The sequence below is a fragment of the Cyprinodon variegatus genome, unplaced genomic scaffold (genome assembly GCF_000732505.1).
Source record: "Cyprinodon variegatus isolate N-32 unplaced genomic scaffold, C_variegatus-1.0 Scaffold33, whole genome shotgun sequence".
In the NCBI taxonomy this organism is placed as follows: Eukaryota; Metazoa; Chordata; class Actinopteri; order Cyprinodontiformes; family Cyprinodontidae; genus Cyprinodon; species Cyprinodon variegatus.
In genome coordinates this window covers 148218-160692 of record NW_015150486.1, presented here as the reverse complement: position 1 = coordinate 160692, position 12475 = coordinate 148218, and the positions used below count along the sequence as shown (strand labels likewise).

The window sequence follows — 12475 nt, the reverse complement described above, 5'->3', positions numbered from 1 at the left end:
CATTTAAAAAACAAACATGTTTCATTGGTATATATATACAAAAACAAATGTTAGCAACTGTAGCCCTTTTAGAGTAATGGGGTCTGGTCAGAGGAACTACAGGATCTCTTTGCTCACAAATCCGGGAACTCAAATATATTTTAGACTCTCTCGATCCGATATCTTAGCTTGTGTGTTGTTCCCCAGGGACAACGAAGGAAGCAGCTGTCTATAACACCCCCCACTCTCTTCATTATGTAACCCAGTGAGCTGGACTGCTCTGTTTTGATCTGCACACCCATTAGTTAATAAAACTGCAACTTGAAGACGTATACATCCAACGAAATAAGTGCTTGTTGACTTCAACTGTATTCAACCAGAGAAGCTACACTTTAAAACACTATTTATTAACGTTTCTTAACACTTGTGTAGCACCTGGTGTCCCTACTCCCTGCACTCCTTTAAGCGACGCCTTTTCTATTCATTCCTTTATTTTTTCTGATAAAATGAGCCCACATCCTCTCTCCTTTGGGCCTACTTCATTCCCCGTGTTTGTTTTCTCCAAACCCACGTGTTCTCTCAAAAGGTTTGGAAAGATTTCCTGTCTGAGGGCCGAATTTTGCTGCATACAAACTGCTTTTTAAGTTTGTATTTTATGAGCATGAGATAATTTGCTTTCTGCTTCAGGGTTATGGTTCACCTTATTTTGAGCTATCATACAAAAATCTCAGCAAACTACACTGACGTCTGTATGATTAGAGGTTTGTATGAAAGTTACCTTTATCATCCCATGTCTCATCCTGACAGAACCTTACCTCCATTTAGTTAAATTCAAATGCAAGCATCATGAAAAAAAAGCCCATCAAGGTTTTATTACCATGAGTGTTTTTTTTGTGTCCCTTTTAGAGTCCGGAGGGCAGTTACGACCTGAACTCCAACGACCCTGACCCGATGCCTCACCCTGACTTCCACAGTGACAACCACCACGGGACTCGGTGTGCCGGGGAGATCGCAGCCGTTCCCAACAACAGCTTCTGCGCTGTGGGGGTGGCCTACGGTAGCAAGGTGGCAGGTAACGGCACAGCCAGCAGTTTCTGTTAAACCTTATTTGGCAGATTTTATGAGCCAATCTTCCATCTTTTCAACCCTGCTTTCTGTACAGGTATCAGAGTCCTGGACGGGCCTCTGACAGACAGATTAGAGGCCATAGCCTTTAACAAGCACTACCAAATAAATGACATCTACAGCTGCAGGTAACCGTCCCTGACTGAATTCATTTAATTTTGAAATTATTAAATTTGGTCTACAAAGTAACAAAAAAGCTTTTGGGATGCTAACATAGACTGTTCCACATTTTGTAGCTGGGGACCAGATGATGACGGCCACACTGTGGATGGACCTCACCCNATAATTCTTACACTGAAGAGTCTAGAAACATTTTACAATCTAAGAAATATCTTTAAATGTCTCAAAAAATGCTTCTTTAAAAAGGTCTTTATATAGTAGCTCTATCAGGATTTGGTTTTTGAATTTCAATTTATAATGCTCCTTTATTTTCAATTAAATTGTCATATAATTTCAATAACTTTAACAGTCAGTAGAACCGCTAAATCTTAACACTCCATGTTTATCTTAGGGGGTAAGTTGGGTTAGAGTCCTGCAACGGGTCGGGCACCCGCGGGTCCCCGACGGGTCACCCGCTAAAATGCTCTTTTGCGGGTATAAAATACATAAATAAAAATAAACGGGTCGGGGGTCGGGCGGATATTTTTTTAGTGCGGGCGGGTATATTAATCAGTGTGGGCTTCCCTCCAAAAAGGCCACAGTCAGTGCATACACGTCTGCTGCAGTGTTAATGGCGCTGTTCTGCAGCGCAGCGTACTATAGCCTATTACTTGATGTGTTAACAGGTCGGGTTGCGGATTAAATATCAACGGGTCGAGTTCGGATTTGAATTGAAGATATCCGCGGGTGACGGGTCGGGTTCGGTAGTCATCCTAACGGGTTCGGGCGGGTGCGGGTTGGTAAAACTCGACCCGTGCAGGTCTCTAAATTGGGTATGAAGAGCTGATGATCTTATGAGTCACTGATGTTCCTTTCCTGAGCCATGCTGTCACTATGTGCCACACAAATATACTCGGCAACATATTTTGACATTTTTCTTGTATCTGTCGCCCTGCTGATTTGTTCAGCTGGGGATTTGCCTTTTGTCAAACACTAAAGTTTTGTAAAAAGTCTTGCTTTTGAGGATCTGGTGGAGTATCTGGTCTAACCAGAGCTGTAGAGATAAGAAACTTGCATTACTGGAAGGCCAAGGAAGTTAGGCTGACTGTACAGTTTCAGTGCAGGCAGATCTGTGGCAGACATGATACCTTTGATAATTATTTGATAAAATACACAACCATTCCAAAAAGCTTACAGATGTTGTAGTTTTCTATATTATAGTGCTGCTCTTAGCCATGTGATTTATTTATTTTTTTTATCTAAAGCCTATTTTGAGTCAAATTCATTTTACTAATATTTAACATTTAGAGATGCTAATGCGTTGTTTACGTGATCAGACACGATTAAAGCAATCGAAATATTATATTCTACTAACATAATTGGTTTAAAAAAAGAAGTGGATGTAGTTCCACAAATACTTCTTTAAATTTGTATCTGTTTGCATTGTATTATGTATAACCACATGTAAGAAATAGGCTGTCTGTTTAATACATTTCTTTTTTTATTTGCACTTTTTATTGAAAATATTTTTCCCATTCAAGTATACATACCGATTTTACATTTTTATTTTATTTTTTTCCAAACACAACATCCAACAGAATCTGCGCATATATTCTATACATGTATTGAACTGTAAGCAAACTACAGTCTGTAACTCTATAAGGGTACCCAAACCCACACTTTTATCAAACAAAGTCTGATATCCATGGTGAAATAAAACCTTGCCAATTTTCCCAATAATTTTAAAATTTTCCAGATTCAAATCTGATGAAAAAAAGTCAGCCTTTCCATAATATAAATATTATGTATTATTTCAACCCAAACTTCCCTTTTAGGAGCTTCTACCTTCAGCCATTTCCTAGTAATGGCTTTTTTGCTTGCTACCAACATAATCATATAAATATACTTATCAGCTCTGTTTAATACATTTCAAAAATATTCTTTATTATAAAAACTAGGTAGAAGCAGAGAGCGCAGGGTCATATTTAAGGTCTGTTGTCTGTTTTGTAGTTTAGGATGGTTTGCTAATGTCTGGCAATGCTAGCATGGGCGGCTAACTTCCCTCAAATTATTTAAGCTCTTTGCATCACCATTGCTCTTTGAAACGTTGCCCATTGTCGTCAATGGAGTTGTTAGAACTCTCTTATCTGACGTGGAGGTGTGCCGTCTGTCTCTAAGCAACCCTGACAGCAATACACGGTGATGCAGGGGGCTCTGCTTGGGCCAGTTGTGCCACGACTGTTTTGCTTGACCCAGTATTGTTTTACTTTATTATATGTAAAGTTAAAAATACAGAACAAATTCAGTTTAATAAAAAAAAAATATATATATATATATATATATATATAGATCGTAAAGGGAGATAAAATGTCGTAACTCAAAGTTTTTCCCAAAAGACTTGTTGTAGATGATGTTTTAGGGTGTAGGTACTAGTGCCAGGAGCTCGGGGCCCTGCCCCTTTTTATGATGTCATCATATGGCAACTTCATTCGGACAAACTGTATTGCACTGTTTCTTAAGATTTAGATCTCTTTTGGAGTCTCAACATAGCTTTTCCTACATTTGCTATTATTATACATTTCATTGGCGCTCTAAAGTAGCCCAAAATAGAAAACAATCATTGTTGGAAAAAAATTCTGTTTAGTTTTATTCTTTTTATTAAAATCTGAGGGAAGGGGAGGACAAATGGAACATCTTAAAAATGACTTTAGTAGATATTTGTGACACAAACAAAACAAGTTATTCTACCTGTAAAAAATGCTGACACAAAGTTAAAAGTAGTGTAGCTTAAAATGGCTAACTGACCGAGCTAAAAGAGGCTAACCTGTTAGCTACGGAGCACAGCTAGCCTCAGAGCTTCCCAGCTCTCCTCCTTTATATCCTGGTCTACTTTATTCACCATAAGCAGATTTTTTTCAGCTGTGTTATCAATAAGGTAAAACTTAATCGGCCATTAGATAGCTAACATCACAGATGCTCCCGACTCGACAGACGGATGCTGCATTTTATTATCGTTGTCTGGGCAAGCACAATGTTTTACGCCATGTTGCAATGCTCAGCCAATCATAGCGCAACTTCACTGGCATGCTCAGTGTTTGAGCAGACCTGACCACCCAAGCAGATCTTGTACCATCAGGTGGCAACCCTAACTATAAATTACTTTTATGCCAGATATGCATTTTTAAATATTCAGTCCTCATTTTAACTTTCTTATTTTTTCCCTCTAGGCTGCCCTGCAGCACGGGGTGATTGCAGGTCGACGAGGCTTCGGTAGCATCTTTGTGGTTGCCAGCGGCAACGGCGGTCAGTACGATGACAACTGCAACTACGACGGTTACGCCAACTCCATCTACACCATCACAATAGGTAAGGAGCAGAGACCGCTGGGAGTGTGGGGATGAATAGCATTAAGCCTCTCATTCTTCCCGTGTTTTGTGTGTTTTCAGGAGCGGTAGATGAGGAAGGCAGGAAGCCGTTCTATGCTGAGGATTGCGCATCATTGCTGGCTGTTACTTTTAGCAGTGGGGGGGCCAAATCAAGGAACATTGTAAGTCTAAGTGCATCAAATACATCAGGTGGAAATTGACTGAACCTGCTGGGTTTATTATTCGTCTTATGCAACCCGGAACCGTCATGGGGCAAAAACTAAAAATAGAGCCGCTAAAAATCTGATTTTAATGACTGCAGACTGAATCCTGCAGCAGATAACAGGAATAAAACATGACAGAGGATCGTATTCTTTAAAATAAAAGAGATTTTTGTGTTATTTTCTTTGTGAACAGGACTAAAATGGCCTGTCTAGCTAAAGCACAGTCAGATTATTATACCAGTGAGACCCTAATGTATCGTTAAACCAAAGCTAAAGTAAATTACTCTGTCCCTGTTAAGAATGTGGGTGAGCGCTAAACCGGTGGGAACGGCGGTGTAAAAAGCCTCCACATCAGGGAACGCAGTGACAGCTGTTTGTTGATGTTTGAGGACGTCACCACAGTAACCTGTTTCTCTTGCAACGATGTCATCGTCTGTGGGAAACCAAGATTAGCCGGGACCTAACCACCGATCCGCCCTCAACCACACAACGCTCACATGCTAAGTACCTCCACAACCCAGCCCACTTTCCTGAATTCATCTTAAATGATTACAGAGCTGCTGTGGATCAACAGATGTGGGATTGTAAGACGCTCTTTAGGAACTGAACTTAAACAATAAAAACTATTAATTTCTTATTACGGCTGAAAATAAATATTCATGTCTAAATAAAAACGGTATATTAGCTGTTGCAAAAAAGAGCTAATCTACAAGCTAATCCCAATGGCTGTTGATGGATTAAAGTCTGTTCTACTGTTTAACTTTGTGGGTTCATGAACTGAAACTGGATTTTGATTTTCCTCAGGACAGAAGATCCACCATCTTATTTTTAGAGATCGATTTAGAGCTTTATCTGAAAACATTTAAAACTGATATTTATACAAGGGATTAAAAACACACCCATAAATGGGAATCATGGGGAGGGAGGAGACGCTTTCCTTTCTTTTTTACTCTTTATACTTCACACTAAACCAGAGCTAAAGGGATTAAAGCTAATTAGATGTTATTTTGTTTAATTGCTCCAATAGTGAGTTAATTATTTTATTCTTTTATCACCAAACTCCATTACCCCCCCATCAACTCTATTAGCTGCACACAAACATTTCTGAACTCTTACCCTGTGCTGTCAGTTCATGTTGTCAGTATAGTGCTATGATGTAGGTGCTACTTTATGAACCAACCGTTATTTTCAGAGCTTTTTATGCTCTCATGGAGTTGTTTGCTCATGTTTTTTTTCCTAGTATTTTTGGCTTTCACACAGACCACACCTCTCTGATCTGAAACTAATTGACCAGCCGTGTCGTTCTGCAGGTGACATCAGATTGGTCGATACGGAACAGGAAAGGTTGCACGGAGGGCCACACTGGCACGTCTGCAGCAGCCCCCCTGGCAGCAGGAATGGTGGCCCTCATGCTGCAGGTGCGGCCCTGCCTGACCTGGAGGGACGTTCAGCACATCGTTGCCTTCACCGCCACCCAGGTAAAACCCGCTGTGATTGGACAACCTGAGCACAGACCTCTGGGGTCTGTTGCATCTAGAAACTCAACGGGAGTTAAAGATATTTACACACATGGACAAACTTATTGGTACTCCTTGTGTTGGAGCCTATTAAGAATAAGATTAATTTATTTTTTTGCAAAATTATTAATGTTAAAGATCTAAGGTTGTGTGAATGGTAGAGCTGTTGTTTATTTGTTTATGTATCGGTTTGGCTTTGACCCTCCTCCTTGTCAGTCCGCCTCCTGCTGAGATTAACAAGTAGAAGCAGCTGATGAGGTGGATCTGATTGTTTCTTTTCACACACATACTTAACCTTTATATTTGAATTTTTTGTAAGTCAACTCTGAGAATATTTCTGTTATTTTTTTTTAAGTAAAGAAAACACCCCTTTTTTTAAAACAAGAAAATTCTCCACGAGTGCTTTTTGTTTTGTGAGTCGAAAAACCTCCTCCTAAGACTACTCTGGCAATTTGTGATTTTTTTTGGGAAACTATTTTGATGCAAGAGTAGCTGTAACACCTTGTTTGATGAAAGAAAAACCCACAAAGATCACAGAAATAACAGAATCTGACAAAAGTAATAACTGGTAAAACCTCTATGAAATGAGCAAATCAAAGTCAGAAATCGCTCCTCAACCAACAGAAGGATAAAAAAAAATAAAATAGAAACATGAAATGGCATAACTAGCCGATGATACTGCTGTAATCTGAGAAAGTACAAATTGTCTGCAACGAGGGAAGGTGAATTTGGGAGCGCATTTTCCTTGCTGTCGTTTTATTGGCTCTAATGGTTTCTAGACGATGATCCGCCTCCAATCTGAGAGAGAGAGAGAACAAAAACACACGAACACAAGGTATGGAAGCACATTTCTGCCTGGAGCAGAGGGAAAGTTTTTTAAAAAGTTGTTAAAGGACCTGAAAAGTCCCCAGACACAGGAAAAAAGTCAGTAGGACGCCAACAATAGACCGTTGTCTCTAGTGTTGCTTCATCACTGAGAGATCAGTAAGTTTCATCCACTAATAAGCTTCTGGCAAGAGCCGACTTGTAGGTTATTCAAAATAAAGTAACAGAACGTTTTTTTAAGATTCTTGATATTTAAATTAATTTGGTACTATTAATATGATCAGAATAAATGGGCAAATATACGGTGGGTTATATCATATATTTTACATCAACATTCTAAAGGTGTGGATGCTTTTATTTGACTGTACACCACAATCAGTTACATGGAGAGGAAATCCTGGGACTTGCAGCGTCACCTCTGCACCAGGAGGTAGCTAGCGTTAGCTTTTTGGAACTCTTCATATTAGAGATGGAACGGTTTATGAAAACCGTCCGAACCGTTCGGGTCGACTGTCTCGGTTCGATTTGCGTGGGTTGCGTTCGGTTCATGCGCTGCTCCTTTTTCTCATAGGCGACACATGTAAACTCCAGAGCAGAAGGTTGCGGTAATGAGACCAAAGCCAACCACCAGTAGTAAACAAGAAGAAGAGGAAGTGAAGCAGCGTAGCCGGGTGTAGCAGAAAAAAATCAGTTGTTGTAGAGAATTGTGTGGGTATGGCGAGTGGGAAAGAACAGGAGTTGGAAGACGCGCCAGCAGCACTTTATAGGTCTGCTGTATGGGACCACTTTGCATTTAGAGTGACCTACGATGACGGCGGAAAGAAAGTTGTGGATAAAAACGGTGTGCAACCATTATGCAACACGTTTTGTTTATGCTAACAGCAACACAACCAACATGTCAGGCTAACAATCAACATATACCGAACCGAACTGAAAACCGTGACCACGAAACCGTGAACCGAACCGTGGATTTTGTGGACCGTTTCACCCCTACTTCATACTGGTCTTTGTGGTTGTATTTAGGATGCCAATGGAGATTAGTTGTTTTTCCTCTTGACGTGTTTTACAGAGTACCTTTTTTAAACCTCGTCTCTCCTGGAACTAAAATATCTCCTAATAAAGATGTGCTATTTTTTACTTGTTTTTCATTATATGAACACGATCTTTCGCAAACGCGACTCTCGCTTAACTTAGTTGTTTGTGATCTATCAAGGGGCTGGAATCTAATACAAAGAAATCCATCTAATTGGTGATGCTAGAAGGTGTCATGTGATTATTCAAAGGCTTTGTGTTTCTATGTAATTAGCAAAACACTGATGTAAAGCAGAAATACAAACATTTTATCCAACAATTTGTCACAGTTTGCTCATTTTTTATTGCACAGGCTGTTATCGTTATAATACATTTTCGATATGTTGTTTAGCTTTGATGGGAGTATGACAAGTCTACCTTCTAATTTGATAGACATTGAAACATTTTTGTAAAGGTGTTTTTTCAACTTGCAATTAAAGAATCTGTAAATGGCATTTAATATTCTATCCAAAATTGAATTTGTTTATGCATGGCTCTCTAATACTTCCCTAAATTCTAAGGGAATGATTGGAAAAGATGATTAGAAATGTGCTTCTATTTCTGCCAAGATGTCAGCTACCTGAACAAATGGTCTATATTACCTGGCTCTGCAAATATCACAAGGTATCCTAAAGAACTGTTTTATTTCTTCCTTCAAAATAAGAGCCTCAAATATAGACACCTTATGTCGAGTTTAAAAGACTTCCTTTCAAATCTGGGCCTATAATCATATCCCAGAACAGATGAAGCCACATGGTATCAATAACTAGATAGGTTTGATCATGAAGAAAATTTTGTTGTTTTTAAAAATTTCTGGAATTTTTTTAAAATTTAAATTTCTTGCCCTGGTGTACCTCATTTACACGGCGGCTGAGAGCAAAGCCATGTACAGTAGCAGCCGTTCAAAACGCCAGTCGAATGACAGCCCACTTCCCTCCAACTCCCAGCAAAATCCCCTCCAACTTCTCCTCCAATCCCCTCCAAACACCACTGGAGTGACCCCCTCTTGCATATTTTTTACTCCGACTTCACCCTTTTATGTAATTACAGGGTCTGACCAGGAGATGACGCTTCTCTCTAGATCTTAATGTCCACTAATCATGACAGAAAGAATATTTTAGTACAAATATTGATGTTTAAAAAGGAATTGTAGGGGACCAGCCAAAGGCCCATCAAGGAAAGTGGGGAAATTTTGAATGGCTACTACTGTATGGGAAACAAAAAAGTAAAAATGCACCTTTTATATTTGAGCAATTTGCCCTTAATAAACAAAATGGACGGGGCCGTCAGTGTAAACATGGGTTTGTTCTGTTCTCTGTTTCACCATAGTGTGACTCCACTGCTGACTGGGGAGTGAATGACGCAGGGTTTCATCACAGCCACCAGCACGGCTTCGGTCTGCTCAATGCATGGAGGCTTGTAAATGCAGCAAAGGTACACAGAATTTGTTTTTCATCGGTTATTTCTGTTTTTTTTTTAAATGTTTTTAACATTTATTTGTTAGAAATGTATCCTGAACTGAAGTATTTCTCTGTTTTCTCTCAGGTGTGGGAGTCTGTGCCTTTCCTTGTGTCCTATCAGAGCCCGGTGATAAATGAGGGCGTATCCATTTCGGCTCATCCGGACGTGTTGGTCCGTACCTGGAATGGTACCGTTTTTATTTTCTCTCTCTCTCACCACTTTAGCTCAGTGGACAGTTGCTTGTCGAGTTTACACATTTCACTCCATAACAGAACCATCCCTCCCTTCCTCCCTCCCTGCATGCCTGCTGCTCAGGCTGCTTGTCCATATTAGGTCATGTTCAGTTGTTGGTGAAGTTTTGCTCCTAGGATTTAATTATTTTTTCCCCCTTTTTAATGTGTTACCTTTTTGATTTTTTCCTAAAATCTCCAGCCGTATTTTAAAACCTCCAATCCTCTCTGTATTTTCTCACTTTACAATCTCTGTTATTCTGAACATTCACCCTGTAATCCCTACTCTTTTTTTTTTTTTTTTTACTTGTAGGGATGACCTCATCCAAATAGAAACATTTCCTTCTTCCTCATTTTGGATCCTGTCCTCCCTTAAGCTTTATCAAGCGTCTTGTGTCGCTTCATTGCAGTTAATCACACAACCACAGGCATTTAGTTTTTTTCCTTCTAACTATTAGTACATTGAAAAAGTATTCGGCCCCTTGAACTTTTTTGACATTTTGCCACATTTCAGGCTACAAACACAAGAATGATAATAAAAATTTACATTTTTTTTTGAAGAATCAACGAAAAAAGTGATACATTCATGAAGTGTAATGAAATTTATTTATTTAGTTATTTATTTATTTATTTATTTATCTATCTACATATATCTACATCTACCGTATATGTTTGAAGCCTAAAATATAGAAAATGGAGAAAAAGTTAAAATGGGCTGAATACTTTCGTAAGGAACTATAGCCCTGGAAATAGATGTCTCAGAGCTAGATTATAGCCAAACAGTTGCGCCTTCCCATGCAGACCTTTATGACTGTTGCCATAAGGTTACACCTCATACTTGTAAATTAAAATTTTTTGAACATTTTTTGGGAGTAAAATTGTATACAATAGATTCAGAGATGAAAAGTGAGGTGAGAAAGAAAGAGAGGATAAGGATTAAGGGGAGAGGAAAGAGCTTGAAAAAAGAGAAAATAAAACAAAACTTCAAACATATGCAACACAGAAGATATACGGTAGCTCTTACAAGTCTGCTTCCACACCGGTGTGAGACAAGAGGGACAGAAAACATAAAAACAGCAAAACAAAGACGAGAGAAAACCAAAGTAAATAAAGAAGAAAAGCATCAAGAACAGCAGATATCCTTAAGATTTCCACGTGTGTTGCAGGCAAAACCTACTGTGATTATACAACATTATTCAGGGTGGTAAATATCTGTAGCTGCAGCTTAGTATTTAGTATTAGTGTGTATCCATGAACATCTGGAACAAAACTGTTATGTATGCATTAGCAGGCTCATGTATAAACGATTTTTCAAAGCTTCTTCGGAAAGAAAGTATGCTTAATAGCAGGTGTGAGCGGCCCCAGACGAACCCTACAGGGCCCAGGACCGATAGAGAGGCATCGCCTCACACTGCAAAGAGACATGTGACTGAAACCACTCTGATGAGGGAATTAACGTCCCATCAGAATATCAACCAGGGCAGGATGAGATTTAAAGCTTGAAAGCTTTTTGTCAATGGCGTCCAGAATGTCTGGCTTCCAGTACCGTAATTTTTGTGTTTTGCCCATCACAATGTTGTCAGACCACTTGTCCGTGTAACTTTCCAGGCTCTCCAAAGTTTCCTCATCTAGTTTGAGTAAAAACTAGGAGAAAATTAGGCTTATAGTTTAATTGTTAAGTGTTTCTACACCTGGTTTATATTTACTGATTTGCTTACCCAAGGTTACAATCAGTTGCCATTTTTACCAGAAAAAACTCCGTATGTCAAACAAACTGATTTTTCAGTGGTACAATCTCTCATTTTTTTTAACCAACCCGTTACCTAACTTTTACTTAAACATCAAAGTAGCTGCCGGTTAATATTCACTGAGTGCTGCTGTGTGTCTCTCCTTCAACCACCTAGCTTTTTTCTTCGCAGTGAAATGCTACCGTCGAATCACAAGCGACAGATCTGATGATGTTACATTAAGAGGCGGGACATGGGAGCAGTGATAGTGAGAAAAAAACACAGAGTCAAAACGCTCTAAAAACAGATAGCTGCACCCAACCTCTGTTACCTTTAGCTAAAGTAAATAAGCGGAAAGTGGAAAAAAAGCAGAAATTATTGGTGGGGACATGTCCACACAAGTCCTTCACAGGGTCATTAAAAAATCATTAAAAGTCATTAAATTATTATTTTTTAAATTAAGGCCTTAATTGGCATTAAAATTCATTAAATGTGTTTATTGTGGCATTTAAAATGCTTTATATAAAAAAAATGTTTATAAAAACAATTTCGTCAAACATATATCACGATATATTTGCGTGGAACTGCTTCTGGTTGATCGCAAAGCTGTATGTTCAGAAAAGAAGCTTGAGTCGGAGCAAAAGCTAGAGAATGAGGGGGAAAAAAGCACATTTCTACAAAAGTGGCTGGAAAACGAGGAATTCGGGACATGGCTGCAGCTGCTTAACCTGACTCCGCCAGATGGATTTGCTCCGCATATCCATCTGGAAAAATCTGGAAATTTTGGGAAGGGGCGAAAATACTGGTTAGCTGATTGGCCTATGTTGGTGATAGACGGGCCAAATAAACCAA

General features: G+C 39.2%; 1 protein-coding gene across 1 annotated transcript in view; it reads left to right on the top strand.

The window, feature by feature from the left end:
- pcsk7 (proprotein convertase subtilisin/kexin type 7) overlaps window positions 1-12475 on the top strand; it is a 29679-nt gene that overhangs the window by 8676 nt on the left and 8528 nt on the right. The window contains exons 5-12 of the mRNA XM_015401888.1: window positions 886-1051; window positions 1142-1232; window positions 1341-1393; window positions 4429-4569; window positions 4650-4750; window positions 6103-6270; window positions 9535-9639; window positions 9751-9988. Of these exons, the coding sequence (XP_015257374.1) occupies window positions 886-1051; window positions 1142-1232; window positions 1341-1393; window positions 4429-4569; window positions 4650-4750; window positions 6103-6270; window positions 9535-9639; window positions 9751-9988 (1063 nt within the window). The remainder of the gene's footprint in view (window positions 1-885; window positions 1052-1141; window positions 1233-1340; window positions 1394-4428; window positions 4570-4649; window positions 4751-6102; window positions 6271-9534; window positions 9640-9750; window positions 9989-12475) is intronic.